The 19,535-nt window shown below is 34.0% G+C and overlaps 1 protein-coding gene across 1 annotated transcript; it reads left to right on the plus strand.

Annotated features, from left to right (window-relative positions):
- The first annotated feature begins 6,582 nt into the window (after nucleotides 1–6,582).
- On the plus strand, nucleotides 6,583–8,005 carry LOC120256277 (cilia- and flagella-associated protein 251-like). The gene has a single exon (XM_039263990.1). The coding sequence runs from the start codon at nucleotides 6,749–6,751 to the stop codon at nucleotides 8,003–8,005; it is 1,257 nt and encodes a 418-aa protein (XP_039119924.1). The 5' UTR covers nucleotides 6,583–6,748.
- Nucleotides 8,006–19,535: the final 11,530 nt, after the last annotated feature.

Below are 19,535 nucleotides of genomic sequence, written 5' to 3' on the forward strand. Positions count from 1 at the left end.
ATATATATATATATATATATCTTAATGTTGAAATAGGTATGATGGCTGACAACTGTTTGGTTTATTAGTATTGAGTTCTTTACATAGAGTGTCTATGTTTCGATGAGAAGACGGGTTCAAACCTCTGCTCAAATAGGGTGAAGGCCCTAGGTGCTATACAGCTTGCCTTTGAACTTCTTGCATATGTCTGTCTTGAAAAGTGACTTGTTCATATTTGTATATATATATATATATATATATATATATATATGAGAACCCATCATCTAGGGGCGTCCCCAGATTTCAAATCTAGGATGTCCATAGTAGCCATCGGATAATCGCGGCTCTTATCATTATGAACAGTAGAAACCGCGTTCTACAGTGTTGTCATGCATGATCGTGAAACAGTAAAAAAAGGTGTACAGTGTTTATATAATCAATCAACCATCGGATGATGATTCAACGGCTTAGATTTAAAAACATCCCTAGATGTGAAATCTAGGGACGTCCCTAGATGATGTTTTCCCTATATATATATGGTGGGTTTTTTGAAATAGTTGTGGGTTCTCCTTGGGTAAAAATACTAGGATATGAGTGATTTCTTTTAGCTTGTGATTATTAAAGGAATCAAGTATTTATTAAGGGGATAAAATTGGACATAATTTTCTAGAAAGCATTAGTAAGTGATGATGTGGTTTTTTTAATAAAAATATATCATTTATCCCTTGTTTGGTGCAAATGGTGATGAGAGAGGTGCCCAAGATGAAGGAGTGAAAAAAAGAGAAGGATGAAGAGTTTGAAAAAAAATATTAAATCAATTGTTTTTTATTTTTTGAAAAATGGAATGTCGAGTGATAAGTATACTATGTATTTGATTAATTTAATTTCCATATAAAATGAATAATAATTATTTTTTTTACACTCATATATTTTTACATTTTTGCATGATTTTTTTATTATTAATTTTAAATCAACCAATATGTACAAAAATTGAAGGATATGATGGTTTTTTTTTGTCAAAAAGATGACATGGCATTATTGTCTTTTTCTCATCTATTTTTCTCTATTTCAACAATTTCAATCTTTGGAAATACTCCAATTTGGAAAAGTAAAATATGAGAGGTGAGGCCACGAGAAGGAGTGGACCACCTCTCCAAACTCATGCTTTCTCTTACTCTCTCAACTAAATGCACCTCACCTCCTCTCCTTCACTACACCTCCAAAGGAAACCCCCAACCAAAGAAACGGTTGATGATGATGTTTAGGTGGACAAGTTTTCCATATAAATATCATTATTAAAAACTATTTAAATTTTTTAGGCAAAATTATCCACATGAAGCCAACACGACGCCATATAAGTAGTTAATAGATTTTATATTACATAACTCATACAACCATGTGGGGGAGATGGAGAAATATTAAATATCTACGTCATTTATGATATCCAGGTCATAGGAGAAATAAGGCTTTTAAAAATATTATAATTTTTCAAATTATTTATCTAATGCGAAGCTTTCACATTTTATAAGGTATTACCAAATATATATATATATATATATAAACAGTAAGTAATATATTTTTTTAATATTATAATATAGATAACAATAAATTATTTACCATTTTCAGCTTCAACACCCCTTGTTTTCAAAGATTTTAATGCTTGCAAAATGAAAAGCACTGACTAGTTCTAGCATCATTGGATTTGAAGATGGATTTTATGTGGAATCTATTTGAGTATCATCCTCCTGCACTAATGGAAGGAGATGAATCTAATCGATCAAGTTAATTTTTCAACAAGTTTACAGATCACTTCTAAACCCATCATACTTTGTTGCAAACCTAAACACTCATTCTTAAGCTATGTACGTAAAAGTCAGAAAATTTATTAGATAAAGATCCGCCTGTTGAACCACTTTCAAAAACTCTAAAGTGAGAAAAATTGAAGAAAATAAAAGTCAAGGAATTTGGCTTAGAAAAAAAGAGAGAAATTAGGGTTTGGAGGTTTATGGAGGAAACGATAAAAAGCTTGTTCATGTAGAGGAGTGTCCAACAATCATCAACATAGTACATTGAAAATGTTTAAAACACTTATGAACATTTAAAACAACCACCATGTGCAATGCACATTTTAAGCGTTAATGCATATTTTGAGTGTTATAATTGGGTGTGTGAAGATTGTTTTTTGTTTTTTGTTTTTAATAAAAAACGGTTTTTAAGTGATAAAACCACGATTTATTGAAAAAACGAAGAAAGATGACAGAGAGAGAAGAACAAGGGGAAACAACAACATGAAAGCAATAAGCAAAAAGAAAAACAACTGAACAAAACACAAAACATGAGATAGATCCACTTATGGGTGAGATCGCCAACAAAAGCTAAGAAATGGAAATACCCATGGGAAGAGGACCCGGGGAGATCTTGAAATAAAAGAGGCTAGCCTACTTCTTGGGTAGATGCCTCCTCGCCGAGATCACTCACTCTGGCTGGTTTTGAGCGGGACCCCATGAACTCTAAGCTTCGACGAATAGCTATAATGGAATCCTCGAACTTCCCCATTTTTACCTTACGGACTATAGATAACCAAAATAGAAACATGTAATCAATTTTTATGATAATTGCTCTTAAGGTATGCATGTTTGAATGAAACATACAATTATTCTGTTCAAGACAGATATTCCAGAAGATAGCACGGATTAGAATCTCTCCAACTTCCTTAACAAAAGATCTAGGAGATGCTTGCCACGAACCCCACACTTCCACTAAAGATAGGAGGGATTGAAAACCGAAACAATAGGCAGAAGTGACCCCATAATCTTTGGTTTAAAGGACATTGTAAAAAAGATGAAAGTCATATAAATAATTTGAAAACCTATAATATTAAAAAAATGGAGAAATAATGTTTCTATAAACTTTTTTTTTAATATTATTGTTTTATGCTTTATTTATTTTGTATCATTTGACTTTGTGTATAGTATACATACACATATTTTCATGGGGTATATATTATGTATAAAAGGATTATTGATTTAACAAGTATAAAAAAATTTATCGGTAAAAAACATTAAAAGAGAGAATCTTGTATAAGCAAAATTATGATTAGGCCAGCGTTACTCAATATATATATATATATATATATTTGGTTCAATTTTAATTTAAAAAAATTTAAATTCTACTTAATTTAACTCAAAATTAAAATCCAATCAATTTATTTTTCATATAAATCAATTACGGTTATATATATTCACACATTACAAAAGATTTATATATTCCAAGTAATCTAACTAATTTTAGTCAAAGTTGATTTGATTCTTCAAGCCTTATTCATAATCAATTCAAATTTAAAAACTAAACTCAAAATTAATTTGAACGTTTAAAATCCTCAAAGGAGATCCAACTTTTATCAAACTTATCAAAAACAACTAGGTTAATCAACAACTCGCCACATCAAGACAAGATGTTGTAATCCTAACAACAGCATCTCTTCCAATTCCTTCTGTCTAGTAAGCCATGATTAAAGAGATCATATCATATTAATCAAACAATTAAACAATTAGATGCTTAATTAATTAATTAATTAATGATGGTCTTGAAGGGAAGAGGATAGTGGCACAGTTGTTCCCCATGCCTGAGTTTGACCACATAATGTATAGCTTATGTGGATCACGTGATTGGCATGCTGGACCACTCTCTCAAGTCACAACACCACACACACCACACCACACCTGCCTTTCATTAATCACATCTTCTTCTCTTCTCTTCTCTCTCTCTCTCTCTCTCTCTCTCACACACACACACACACACACACACACACACACACACACAATGCCAATGGAACATTGCATTGGACTCAACTTGATGCACCAAATGCTAAAACACACCCAAATCAAAGTCCTTATTTGATTTGATTGTTAGGGACCATGTTACGCCTCATCTGCTTGTTTTCATTCTCTAGGGAATATTTTTAGGTAGGTTTTTCTTAAGCAAAGGATTTTTTTCTTTTTTGTTAATTTATAAACCCTTTAAAAACATATTTATATATAATAATACAAGTATTGAATAAGATAAGCTGATAATATATATGATCATTTTATAGTGCAGCTGATGACACAAAAAACATAAAAGGTGGTGTCTAGGCATGGAGCTAAAAGAATTTTTAAAAAAATATTGGGTTGGCAGTATTATATTATGGTGATTATTTTTTTATTTTTATTATTTTATTTATTTATTTACTTTTTGATAAAATGGACATAAAAGCTATGTTAAAAGGCGTGATCTGGGATGTGAACTTTATTAATACTTGATATGCTTTATCTCCTCATTTTATATGAAATTTGCAAGTTTGAGTCGTTTCTACTAAGAACATAAACACCCTCACGTAAAGAATCCAATATTAACAAACAAAGAGGTTGTTTTCTACTGATTAAATTTAAATTAATTAATATTGATAAAGATAAAATATTTGAAATTTGAAAAATTATTTTTAATAAATAATATTATTTGTTATAAGTATTGATATTTTTAAATTTAATTATTAAATATATTTATTGAATAATAAAATTGAATTGTTTTTACTAAAGACATACCTAATTATTAGTTTTTACTATATCTATGACAAAAATAAAAAGAAATTTGGGCAAAGTTTAAAAACCTTGTGATTTTTTACTATTGCAAAAACAAGGGTAGATGATCCTTGATTATATGATGTGTGTTTTTAAATTTGAGAGAAAATCATTACTAAGCCGATATTAATTCATATAGTAAAATCATTAATTTATTTTAAAAAGCTGATTTATATAATATAAAAATATATATTTTTAGGTGGTTTTTATATTAATAGACGATTTTTATCTTTTATTAAAAAAATTAATATCATTGATAATTTTTTTATTTTTATTTTTTTATAAATATGAGAAACCACAGGTTATGAAATTAAAAAAAGAGAAACTTTGGTTAGAAAGTATATGGGAAATTTCCAAAATAGATTTTGTTATAGGTGCAAGTGTTCGTCAGATAAGAAGCATTATCATGATTTGATCAAGGGATGCATTATATGTAAATGGGCCCCATTGCCACTAGTACTTTTGCAGCATCTCATTGGTTATAGCATTTCAATGGTACAACCAAGCAATAGTTTATCTTAAAATTCTATGTGTGTGTGTTTTTTTTCAATAATAATTATGAGGGAATAATTTGGTAAAATTCATTAAATAGAAAAAAATTATACAATATAATAATATTAATATTTAGAATAGAAATTGTAAGAAATAAACTTGTTAAGAAATAAAAAGGAATTTTTACAAAAATTGCATTCAATTATTATTATTTTTGACAAAGTTACATTCAATTATATAAATTAACATTATAATAAAAATAACCAGATTATCAATATTATATGATAATATAGATCCACTGTTCAATTCAAAGAGGAGAATTATAAATAAATGGCCATTACTGATTTTTTTTTAAGATAGATGGACTACCTTTGTTTTGAAACTTTCACTTTTTTAATTAAAGAGTAAAATAATATATATATATTAACAAATATAATAAGCTTAATACAATTAAGAGTGTGCATATGAATCGGGGAATTTGATCGTCTAGTGCATGCATCATTATTCGATAATATGGAGGTCAGATTGCAATCATGCACTCATAATCATGATTTGTTATGGTTGTTGCGTTAAACACAGAATTTGAACTCAAAATTCTTAAATTTTCACGCTAGTGTCTTATGTGATGGGACTAATATTATTAGTTTAGTTTTTTTTTTTACAAAACCAGTTATTATTATTATTATTATTATTTAACAAAATGGAACTAAAATTTATATATAGATTTTTTTTTTTCCATAAATCATGATGTAGTATGCCAATGTGAGCTTTTTAGCCAAATTGGCTGCACATAATTTTTTCTTCAAAAATTCTAATAACATGATATTATAAGCTCTAAAAATCATGTATATGTTAGGGAATACAGCTGTGTATACAGCTGTATATCTATATTTGTATAGCTACCTTATTTATATAACTGTGTATCTATATATACCTTGTACATTGTAGGTTTTGTGTTAATGAAAAATTGATTAATTTTTTCAATCTAACAATATACATCAAACTTTTGTTGAATGACCTAAAGAAAAGACAACGTTACACTTATTTTTGTAATATGATTTTTTTTAACATAATTATATATTTTTAAATTTTTACCCACAGCTTTCTCCAAAACTACAAACAATAGAATTCAAAACTACTTGTTTAAATCTCCCTACAATTATCCAACAACCATTGGTCCATTATAATTTCTTACACTTTTTCACTTAAAAATCAATCCTTCTATTAGTCCTAATTACAAAGTAAAGAACATTAAATTAAAATTCATATATATATATATATAATAAAATTGATAAATCATATATCAATAGTATGCGCACATAATAATCATATAACTTGTCGCACTAATTCAGTCAATACTAAAATTGAGTTATAAATCCACTCTCATAACCCCGAGACGTGTCTCAGTGGCACTAAACCAAACACCCACCCACAATAATCAAAATATGATTAAGCCCTTTAAATAAAAGGGTAACTATGAAATAAACATAAAATCCAAGGATCACATGGCAACAAACCAATTCCCCCCCAATCCAACCAACCTTCCTTCTTTAGCCCTAATCTGTCTCCATCCCACATCACTCCCCATCAACACAACCCTTACCTTCTTCTTCTTCTTCTTCTTCTTCTTCGCCCCATGAACTCCATCAACTTCTCCAATGGAACCCAAAGACCGCCCTCACCGTGCAACCACCACCTCCGGAGCCAGTGAACTCTTCATCTGCTTCACCTCCCGTCCTTCCAACACCTCCAACTCGGCCGCCACCACCATGCGTGTCCCCTCCGCCAAGTCCCTCATGTCCCCGGCGCGCACCGGTGCCCCATCACTCTCCTCCTCCCTCAGCCGCCGCCTCCGTAGCAGCGGCAGCGTCAAGGCCGGCGAACAGTCCCCCATGTTCCCCGCCGCCGTCACCGCCGCCGCCGCACGCAAGAAAGGCTGCTCTTTTGAAGCTGCTGAGCCTTCCTCTCCGAAAGTCACTTGCATTGGCCAAGTCCGTGTTAAATCTAAGAAAAAGAAGAACAAGTGCAAGGCTGCACAAGGTGCGGCCATGGCGAGGTCTAGATCTCAGAGGAGAAGTGGAGGAGAAGCCAGCTTTAGAAGAGCTGGAGTTGGAGTTGGAGAAGGTGAGAGGGAGTGCAGGCCTTGGGGGTTTTGTGAGGCTTTGCGTTCGTTTGGATCGGAGATCAATTGCTTTGTTCCGTGTAGAGGTGGTGGGAGGTCTTCATTTTGTTCATCTTCAAAGGCTGGTTTTGAAGTGGAGGAGGAGAAGAGGAGGAAAGGGTCTTCTTGTGGTGGTGCTGTGTTTGGGTGGATGATGGCTGTGCAGGAGAGTGAGGAAGGGAAAGGTGGTGAAGTTGTGGGTTTGGTTGTGCAGGAGAATGGGAGAAGAGAGGTGAGTTTGGTGGTTGAGAAGGTGGAGGAGGAGGAGAAGGAGAGGGTGGAGATGGAGGTGGAGGTGGAGGTGGAGGAGAGCAGAGGGAGTGTTTGTGTTCCTCCAAAGAATGCTTTGTTGTTAATGAGATGCAGGTCTGATCCTGTTCGAATGGCTGCTCTTGCTACCAGGTTTTGGGGTTCTCCAGCTGCTGCCAAAGTTGGAGCTGAAGAAGAGGAAGAAGAAGAAGAAGAAGAAGAAGAAGAACAACAACAACAGCAAAAAGAAGAAGAAGAAGCTGTTGCTGTTCATGTTGAAACAATAATAGAGAAAGAAGAAGAACAAGAAGAACAACCACTAGAACAAGAAAAAGAAGAGGAAGAGAAGGTTGAAGTTGAAACAGCCATTGTTGAGAATAAGAAAAACCTGGAAGAAAAAGAAGAAGAAGAAGAAGAAGGACAAGAGAAAGAGGAAGCAAAGTTTGAGGTTTTGGAAGAGAATGGGGGAAAAAAAGAGAAGATCAAAGATGAGAGCTTTTACTGAATCTGCTGATCTTCCTCCATCGAAGGAAGAGAAAAGAAGGAGATCCAAAGCAAAAGAGAGAGAGATGAGACGGAGCCGCTCAAACAAAAGAAAAAGGAGAGGAAAAGGACTAGTTTTTTTCCAATGAGAAAGAAGCAAGGAGACATAGTTTTTTTCCACTGAGAGAGATGCAAAAAGGCCAAGCTTTTTCTTCGTCGACCGTGGATACAGAAAGAAGACACAGCTGGAGTTTCTCAAAGAAGAAGAGCAAAAGAGGAGGAGAAGGAGGAGAACCCAAACAAAGCCATGGATTCAGAGAAAGTTTGTAGCAAAGTGGAAGCAGGGGAGACCAAGAGAGAGCTCCCTGATTGCTTGTTGTTGATGATGTATGAACCTAAGCTTTCCATGGAGGTCTCCAAAGAGACCTGGGTTTGCAGCACTGATTTCCTTCAATGGCGGCCGAAGGAAGTGGTACCCGCCGCCGCCGGCGCCGCCGTTGAAGAACAGACCCAAGATCCTGCTCCGCCGTTGTCGGAGGAGGTAGAGAAGAGCTGGTTGGCACGGCTGAGCCGGCTCAGGTTGCGGCGGCGGCTGCGGCTCAAATGGCGGCTTACGAGCCGTTTGTGCTAACGAGATGTAAGTCGGAGCCGATGAGGTCATCGGCTCGGCTTGCGCCGGATGCTTGCTTTTGGAAAAGCCGGCATCAGCCGATCGGCGCGGCTGGGATCGGCTTCTGAGACGAGGTGGGGCCCAGAAGTTTTTTTTTGGGGTTTTTTTTGTCGTGTTGTGAGTCTTGATGCACTGTGGTTTCTGGTTGGTGTAAAAAGCAGTAGCATTTGTTTTGTTATAATTTAGAATATTATGGGAAAAAAAGGTGCATGCTTTTTGGGGGTGATCATTTAATTTATATATATTTATATTTATATTTTGTGTTTTTTTCTAATGTTTAAAATATGGCATTATGTGTATATGGATTTAGCATATGTTTTTTTATCTATGTTTAATAGAAATATTTGTGTTGTTTATTTTTTATTTAAAATAATGTCTTATGGTAGTATGGCAAGGAGAATTATGTTTGATCATAGGGTTTATTGAATTTTCAAATAACTCAAAAAATCTTTGGAAGTTTTATAATACAGTTAAGTAATTTTTAATTTTTAAAATAAATTTTAATTCGTATTTTATAATACAATTAAGTAATTTTTAATTTTTAAAATAAATTTTAATTTGTAAAATTATTTGTATATATATATTGGAATTTGTAATAAGGGAAAAAAAAGGTAGTCTAGGGTCTTCAATTAACATGGACCCATGAGAAACTTTTTTGAAAAATAAAAGTTGAAAAAAACTAAGGAACTGCAGGGTATTTTTTTTTTTTCTTTATATTTTTTATGATAAAGGGTAATTCATTATAAAATATAAGCCTAAGCATAAAATGGACCCTAATTAATTAATATAATAGTTTCATAATATATTAATATACTTCAAATTACTGAGGCTTACTCATGATACTTTTAAAATGAGGCCCTTAAATTAATGTTAAATTGAAAAGCCAAGGCGTAGCTGAGATTTTAAGTCAACTTTTCAGTCTTTTACTAAGCGAATAATTTTTAATCGATTGATACTGAGAGTTTATTATTTAGGAATATTCATAAATTCAAAATCCACGAACATTCGTTGTATCGAACATTGAATTTAAATCCAATCAATCCAATGGTCTTCATCATGATTTATACTAAATAGTAGTATAATGACAGTGAGACTGACCAGAATTAATACAGTAAATCAATCACACTTTCTATTAGCCTAATTAACAATCCATTGGTTGATGGTACCAATCCTCTGTTGTTGCTCTCTCTATCCAACCATTTCTCTCTATCACTCATTGTTCTTGTCTTTCTTCCTTCTTAAAATTTGACAACGTTCCAGGTGATTTAACTTAGGTTTTTGTCTTCCGCGACGTCCCAACCCAGTATCCTACCCAGCCCATTTATTTTTGTTGTCTTTCTTATTTTCAGCATTTGTGAAGACTTAAATTAATATATACTTCCTCCATTTTTTTTATCTGTCATTTTTAAATTTAAAGAAGTATTTATTATTATTTTTTTCAAAATTACTTTATCACTCTATTCAATTTTTTTTTTAAAAATTTAATATGAGAGAGATGTGAAGATATAAATTATGGGTAATTTTGGAAACATAACTAATTTTTTTATTAAATTATGTAAAATAACCAACTGTGAGATTTGGTTATTCACAATAGATAAAAAGAAGCGAAGGAAGTATTAATTATGAGAAGGCTAAATAAAGTTTTGAAATTTTTGTATAATAGATCAATTATATTTATTTTCAATTTTATCGCTATTTTTATGCCACTATATCTGAAATTCTGCAAGGATATATTAGAGAAGTAGAATAAACTCTTAGAATTTGAGTTTGAATAATATGCTAATTTTTATTTATATTTATTTCCAATATTTTTGCTATTTCTATGCCACAAAACTTCAATTTTTTTTATTTTATATATATATATATATATTTGTGATTTGGATCTGGAATTTAATTCTCGATGAAATATATCAAGGATTAGAATCAATTTTAGGAATTTGAATTTGAATAATAGTTTAATTTTTGTTGTTATTTATTATCAATTTTGTTGCTAATGATAATTCCCATTCAATTTTGATCTTTTTTTATATAAAAATTAATTTTTAGACTTTGTTAGGTTAGATCAAATTAATTTTAAAGAAATCTAGTAAGATAATTAAATACCACAATCACCTATTCTTTTTCTTTTTGAACTTACAATTTTAATCATTGTTCTATAATGGAGCAACATAATAACATTACCATGAATCTTTTATCATGAACTACCCTAGTACCAATTTTTAGTAGCCTGGAAGAAGTTGGCTATAAAGGCTGTTAAAAAGTTCAGAAAGTAAAATTGAATTATGCAATATTTTAAACTTTGATATTTCTTTTTGTTGGTTTTTTTAACAAAGACTAGCAGCACCTTCAAAAAGAGAAAAATATATGAAAATGCATCAGGTTCAATGGTGTAATAATCATATGTTTTTTTTTAAATAAAGATGACAAAAACTGTGGAAAGATATATATATACAAAAATGTACCGTGGGTTAACAAATTTTGAAAATTTGTTATGTGAAGTGAACTAACACACGGGACAATGAAGACTTGTCACATATATTCAAAATGATACATTAAAAACTATAATTTCATTATAATAAATCTCTCATGTTATATAATTATAGATAACTAGAGAATATGACTCATGCAACAAGACCCCAATCAAGTCTGAGTAAACAATGAATAATAAAATGCTCCATACACTGCATTCTGCCTTTCCACTTGCACTGAGCAAGTGTTGGCGATATCAAATTTATATTGCACTTATAAAATTCAATAACCATCAAAATTAGCTACTTTTCTCTGATTTTCTGTAACATATTGAAGAAAAGTTGAAATAATTTTTGGAGCCTTTTTATTACAGGATTCAACTATTCAATAGGACAATAACTTTTTATAAAGGTACCTTTCGGCTTATGCCCTTTGATCAATTTGTTAACTAACTTGCCTCTTGAACTGTTTAAAGATTAAGAAGGCATCTTTTAGTGAGTTTTTGTATCCCAATTTTGATTTGAATAAAAAGGTTACCCCGCTTTTATTCTTTTTTCAGCGGCGGATAAACTTTTCGTCTCTTATTGAAAATGAAAGTGGCTATATGTATAGCCTTACAATAATTGAAAGCAAGAATCATGCACTTCACTAACAACGTGGATTCAAAACAAAAGAATAGGTCAAGCCCCTAGATAATAGGGATTATGTAACAGAAAACAAAGACTAAGCTCCATCGCACCATTCCTCCCTTAAACTAATATCATATCGCTTTACACCGGATCTTTACAAATTCCCCATCTCGTGCATGCAACTTCTCAAAAGCATCTAACTTTAATGGCTAAGTCAAAAGATCTGCAAGTTGGTCTTGAGTTCAATAGTAATTTAATTTGACTAACTCTTCTCAAGTGAGATCTCTGAGAAAATGAAATCGAACATCAATATGTTTGCTTCGATCATGCATAACTGGATTACGAGAGAGCTTGATTGTTGAGCTATTATCACAATATATCATGGTAGCTCCACTTTGAGTTTGGTCAAGCTGCTCCATCATCCTTCGCAACCATACTGCACCGACATGCACAAGCAAATGTCAGAATAAATCTGCTCGATCAGAGATGACTTTGACAATAGGTTGTTTTAGCAGAGGACCAAGACACAACCCCTCGAACTTAATAAAAATAGAAAACCTAAAGTGCTCCCTGCGATCTTCGACATCTCCCCGCATAATCACTATCGAATATCCCACAAGTTGGTGGTTCCCTCCTCGCGATAAAACACACCAAATGTAGTGGTGCCTTTTGATATATCTTAACACATGTTTTGCAGCTTGAAGATGAAATGTAGTAGGATGAGCCATGTATCGATTGAGAAGACCAACCACATATAGCAAATCCGACCTAGTGGAGGTTAAGTACATTAAGCTACCCACTGGTTGTTTATAGAAAGTATAATCCACTTGCTCTCCCATCAAATCTTTCATTAACTTTGTGCCTGGAACAATGGGATTATTTACTGAGTTGCAATCTGCCATTTGGAACCTTTCTAAGACTTCACAAGCATACTTCTATTGACAAAGAAAGATCCCATTGTCCTGTTGCAATACTTCCAAACCAAGAAAATACCTCATCTTTCCCAAATCACTCATATCAAATTCTTGCATCATTGAGTGTTTAAATGAAGTGAACAAGAATTCATCATTCCCATTATAAATAAGATCATCCACATAGAGACACACAATCAAGATCTTACCAACAGAGGAGTGCTTGAGATACAATGTTGGTTCCTATGGACATTTCTTGAAGCCTTCATTCATAAAATAAGCTTCGATTCTACTATACCAAGCTCGAGGAGCTTGCTTCAATCCATACAATGCCTTTCGAAGTCTATACACTTTGTGTTCTTCTTCCTTGATCACATATCCAGGTGGTTGTTCAACATATACTTCCTCATTGAGATCTCCATGAAGAAACGCTGATTTAACGTCTAATTGATACAATAGTCATGCCTTGTGAGCTACAACAGCAAGGACAAGTCGAATAGTGTCTAAGCGGGCGACAAAAACAAAGACTTCAGAGTAGTCAATCCCATGTTGTTGAGTGTATCCCTTTGCAACAAGATGGGCATTGTACTTGTCGATTTCACCACGTTCGTTGAGTTTGGTCTTGTATATCCACTTAACTCCAATTATTTTTTCATCTTTAGGCAAGTCAGTCAACTCCCATGTATCATTTTTGCTAATTGCAGCAATTTCTGAATCCATTGCTAAGCGCCATTTGCTGTTGTGTACTGCATCATAAAAAGTTGGAGGTTCCTCATCAATAAACATAGCAAGGTTACCTTGATTTTCAATGTCTGAGAGTCCTTCATCACTCTCATAGTCATGCATCCATATAGGTGGCTGACGAATTAGTCTTTCCACAAAATTAGAAGATTGAGGTTCAAGTGGATCATTAACTTCCTTAGCTGAATTTTCTCCACTATAATGTTGTTTAGCAGCATCATCGACCGAAGTTGGACTTTGAGTTATTTTAGCAACCAGATCTGTAGATGTAGTATTTATTAACTGAGCATCATGAGTGTGATCAAGAATATTGTTGTCGAGCATATGACCCCATTCCAATGAAGTATCACCACCCTCAGTATGTGTTGTTGTCCAATGAAGTATCACCACCCTCAGTAAAATGATCAACAGACGGTTTAATGCCACTCCAAGCCTCCTCTGGTGTCTTATTGCGCACGGCAAGCGTTGGACTCCGATTCAAGATATGTACAGCCCAATTAACTGCTTCTGGACAGAAGGTTTTTGGCATTTGTTTGCAAGTAAGCATATTGCGAACCATGTTCATGATTGTGCAATTCTTGCGTTCTGCCACTCCATTCTCCGAGGAGTGTAGGCCGCAGTAAGTTGTCGTTGAATTCCATTGGTTTGACAAAAGGTAGTGAATTCTTTTGATGTAAATTCACCGCCCCTATCTGTGCGCAAACCACAAATGTAGGTAGCCATTGTCTTTTTCCACCTTTTGCTTTTAAAGAGTTTAAAACACTTGAGAGGCTTCTAATTTATCTCGCTAAGAAAAACACCCAGATTTTTCAGTGACTAAAAATCATCAATAAATGTCAAAAGATACCTCTTCTTACTATTAGAAGTAGGAGATATAGGCCCGAAAATATCAGCATGAACAAGTTGGAGAATCTGAGATGGTCGCCATGTACTAGTTGAAGGAAATGGGCTTCTGTGTTGTTTACCTTTCATGCAATCCTCGCAAAATTAGCTCGAGTTCTTCAGCTTGGGGTAATCCATGAACCATCCTGTTGGTGTGAAGAGTTTTTGAGTCCATCAAGACTCAAAAGGCCATAACGACAATGCCAAAAGATGATCCGGATTTTTGAGAAAGAATTTGGAAACAATTCTGTACTGGACATTTGATGGTAGCTAAGAGAATGAACATCCGGTTGAGAGACATAGTAGTTTCGATAATAAGCCCTCTATCTGGATGGTAGATTTTGCACTTGTTGTGTTGAACTAAGATTACAAGGCATTTTTCCTGCAATTGACCGATACTCAAAAGATTGTTGCATAGATCAGGCACATAGAACCTCTCGTAAGAATTTGAGTAACATTATTGATAGTTATATGGATTTGTCCTTTCGCACATCACACAAAGACCGTAATTGTTGCCCATACTTGACCGACTTACGAAATGTTTCATCCAAGTGTGAGAATAACTCCTTTCGTCCACACATGTGATTGCTACATCCGTAATCTAGGAACCATGAAGTCTCACCAATTGTTGTGTCAAGATCAAGATAGAGCCATAAGGAGCATTTCTTCACTTGTTTACGCAAAAATGAGCCTTTGTCTCCTTCCTCATCCTTAGGTTCCTTTATTTTTCTTAGGGCACTCAAACAAAAAATGGCCAAGATCATGACAAGTAATAACATTCAACAAGAGCTTTTGTTCATACCCCGTCGAGTGGCTACCTCTTCCTCTTCCATGTGGGGTTCTTTGACCATATCTAGAACCACCGTAATTATCCACACGAGCAATCTTCGTGCTTGCTTTTCGATCGCATGTCCATGCATACGTTGTTCATAGATTTGAAGACTGCTTTGTAATTCGTCAATACTCATAGAATCAAGATCATGAGACTCTTTAATGGAGCAAACTACATAATCAAATTTGGAGGACATGGAGCGTACTAATCTTTTAATGACTAAACAACATCACTCATCTTTTTCACCAAGACCTGCAGATTTTTGTTTGTAATTGTGAGAGTATGAGCAAAAATAATCAATCACATGATTCATCTTCTTTTTCCGATAGGATCCTTTTTGTAAGGATATAGTGTTCTTCAACCTCTCGACCAAGACACACACTATCTCACACTACACTTTCTATCGAATCAAGAGAAACCAATTCAATATGATGATTCGTATTGATGCACTTCATTGATTCAAAAACACTGAAAATATAGAGTTACTGATAGTGAATGCCAGTCAAGCATTTCACATAATACATGCTAATACAACAAAGAAATACAGTAAAGATTCAAAGTAAAAGCTAATCCAAACAACATGCGAATAATAACCAAACTAAGTGCATCACACTATTATTCGATCTTTCTAAACAACACCACACATCAATTTGTGTCCAATTTCGATCGCTTTTCCAACACTTTCATGTGCAAAAACTTCAAAAATCTTTGCGGAAGAGCTTGAAGTTGCGCGTGCTTGACTCTGGCATTTCCTTGATACTTCCGCTTCAATGAATCCCAAATTCCTTTTGCCGTATCCTTGGTCAAAATGGTTTCAAGTGTAGATCGATCAATAGCCTGAAAAAGATAATTCTTGGCATGTAAATCCTTCAATTTCTGGTCAGCAATTTCTTTCTTATGTGCATCTGTGAGATCAGCATCCTCTGCTCAACAAGAACTCCATTTTCCACAATTTTCCTATACTCTTTTGAATGAAGGAAATTCTCCATCAGCATACTCCAATGCTCAGAATGGCCATCAAGACGGGAATGGCAGTCGAAAAACTATTTCGATGGACATTTTGAGTCGTAGCTACAAAAATGGATAGAGTTTCTAGCTCTCGGGTACCAGATGTTAAAAGCTAGTTAAGTGTAAGAAAACTCTCCGGCTTTATTGAATATGAAAGTGGCTATATGCATAACCTACAATAACTAAAAGCAAGAATCATGCACTCCACTAACAACATGGATTCAAAACAAAAGAACAGGTCAAGCCCTAGATAATATGGATTATGTAATGCAAAACAAAAGACTAAACCTACTCGCAACAACCACCAAAACAATTCCCAGTCCCATATGTGCTCGATGTGGATGCTCATTTTTACATCGACACTTTGAAATCCAACTCGCATGCCAATTGTATCTTCCACATCATCATTAGCCACATCACCCCCAAACATTTGTCGACTTCAAGATATGAGTCATCTAATAACTTTCTTCTTTCCCCATTAACCGACAACAACTTGCTCATCATTGGGACAAAGATAGGGTGAGAAAGAGTGGGCTGAAGATGCACGCGACCATGATAACGAGGCAAGCTAGCCTTGTTCATTCCATGGATGGAGGCGAGGTGGGCGTTATCCTTCCTAATAGAGCAAAGAGTGAGTGATCAACAATAATATGGATTTGGCTTTTGAAGTCTCCGACAAGGGCTAAGGGCTTGCTGAAAAAGGGAGACACGAGTGATCGCATATGATGGTGGCCATGTAATTTTTGTTTGGTGTGAATTGACGACATGTTTGTGGGAGGATACACATCTAGGGCTTTTTGTTCATGTTGTAGATGTGGTTGTTGTTTTTGCATGGTTGTGCAGTAATTGACTTTTGTTTTGTTGTAAAGTTTTTAGTTGTATTAGCAACTATGGTTTGCGTTGGATGATTTTTATTTAATTATACATATACACCTTTGGTTGAGTTTTTGAAACATTTGTAGTTTTACTTTGATTAAGTTGAAACACTCAAATTGGAGTTTGTATGATGAAAACAATACACATGTCAATCGAATGCATTGAAAGGATTGTATTTAAATCCCATACGCTCTATACAATGTTCTCTGAAACTGCAAACTTAGAATCTGAGAGTGCAAACTTAGAATCTACACAATGTTCTCTAAAATTTGCAGGGAAGCAATTTATAGAGTTCTTTAAAAAATATTCTCCAGGACATTGTTTGTTACAAAAATTTACCAGACTTCACATAAATTGTTACAAAACTGAAGCAGTTTATAGAATCATTACAAATTTTTCTAGCAAGACATTGCATGTTACAAAAATTTACCATACTTCACATAACTTGTTACAAAATTAAAGCAGTTTATAGAATCCGAGAATCTAATAGTACTTTAAAAAAATTTCTGTAGAAAGTGAAGCTATATATAGAATCTGAGTGATTTAAAACATTTTCTGCATGACATTACCATACATTTGTTTACAATAATAGGAACTGTAGGACATTGCTTTTACAAAAAGTAATCATACTTAATTTTACGCAAGTTAAGTCGGGATAGACAATGATTTACAAAAATAGGCAATCGCATGACGCTGCTTTTACAAAAATAATCCTACTAAAAATAGAGAATCAGAAGACAAGGTGCTTCATTTGAAAACAAGGAGTTGCAAGCAACTGTGTGGCTCAAGCAACTTTTTTGTAATCATCTAATGCATGTGTGGGCTCCAACTCCTTGTGGCATCCACACTTTTTCTTTCTTCCGTCGAAAGATTGCCCTGGTCTTTTTACATTCTTTGCCATCCCGTTGTGTTTTCACTGCGAGACTTCACTATAGGAACAACTCGAGTATCTGATCGATGGTTCAGAAAGATTTCTTCCATATTAAGGCACTTCTAATGAGGCACCAAGGCTTCTGTAATTTGTCTACACATGGATTGTAACCAACTAAATGTATTAAAAAAATCACATAATTATATCGAGCAATATGAACAATGAAAGTGCAAAAATAAAAATTAAATTTAGTACTTTGTTTTTCCTTTTCTAGCAACACTCGAGACCCTTAAACTACACCCTTAAATTCAGGAATAACATTTGATTATCCAACAGAATTGCAAACCTTAAAATTACTCAAGTAAACTATGTACACAAGTAAATTCATGGAAATTGGCCATTGCTAATAAATACCTTAAATTTACACTAACCTCGAAAGTGAAAAGAACATTAGAAACTTGTTCTTCACTTGGTATATCCCCCCTTTGATTCCCCCTTGGATTTGTAGTTGTCGTATCAAGTGTTGTGTGCACAGGGATTGAAAAAAACTGCAATGAAAAATTAAATGATCTGTTATCATCCTCAACACCCATATGTGAATTTTTCGCCAAAAAATTTATTACTGTCCACTTGTGACTAATTTTGGACATAGAAAAATCTGAGCACTATCGAGGAAAAAGATTAACTTTGTTGAGTAATGGTGCTGGATTTTTGGTGGAGAAAAAGTCAAACATATTAAATTGACAATGAACTACTGCTATACTAATTAAACAAAATCAAAATGTATGAAGTAAATACCAGGGCATAATGATCCGATGGTTGTTTGTTTGTTGCATCTCTTCGTCTGTGGTCATGTAGTGTCGGACTTCCTTTGTTTCCCTTTTAGTCATAAGCATATAATTAAATCAAATTGATAATGAACTACTGCCATACAATCAAAACTGCAAATAAGAAGTATATGTGCATACCTTCTACACTCCATTGAATCTTTTATTGTGCCCCACTTTTGCACCACAGCACGCCACATGTCATCTTCAATCCTTTCTTACTTACCTTTCCATTGTTGAACCCACTAGTTTCACCTAGCTCTCTCCTCTTCAACATGGTTTTCCTACCCTTCCTCTTGTTTACTGCCTGAGGTGGAATGATGGGGCCTTGGTCACTTTTTAGGCCATGAATCCTTGTCATGGGTGGGATTCAAGATATTCCTATATGTTTCCATGAAAGTGATGACCTTATAACATGAATCAATGTAATTTTCAGGCTTCTCCCTATTATAGTATAGAGTGCGACACTTAATGGCTACAAAGGAATACCACTAAGCTACCATCTCCTGCAAGAGCATGTGTATTCGGACTTATTAACAACAACTTAGCTATATGGGCTCTACCACTTGGTATTTATATCCACCGACCATCTAGTGCTATACAACCAGCTTTTTTGTTTGGATTTCTCAAGTTTTTTTTACAATTGTAGGGCAGTATAGTGATGTAACTTTTGTGCATGACATCTCTCTTTTGTCGAATCCTCTTCATCATCTGTGTCCTCATTGTCTCATTCATTGTTATAATTCCCTTGGTCCTAGCTTCTTAGATGTGGCTATTGAAAACTTCACACAAGTTATTCAAGAGAATATCATATTTGAACCTAGTGCGAAATGTGC

The sequence above is a fragment of the Dioscorea cayenensis genome, unplaced genomic scaffold (genome assembly GCF_009730915.1).
Source record: "Dioscorea cayenensis subsp. rotundata cultivar TDr96_F1 unplaced genomic scaffold, TDr96_F1_v2_PseudoChromosome.rev07_lg8_w22 25.fasta BLBR01001373.1, whole genome shotgun sequence".
NCBI lineage: Eukaryota > Viridiplantae > Streptophyta > Magnoliopsida > Dioscoreales > Dioscoreaceae > Dioscorea > Dioscorea cayenensis.

Coding starts and splice junctions, on each gene's coding strand:
- LOC120256277 (XM_039263990.1), top strand. CDS start 6,749: ATGGAACCCAAAGACCGCCCTCACCGTGCAACCACCACCTCCGGAGCC.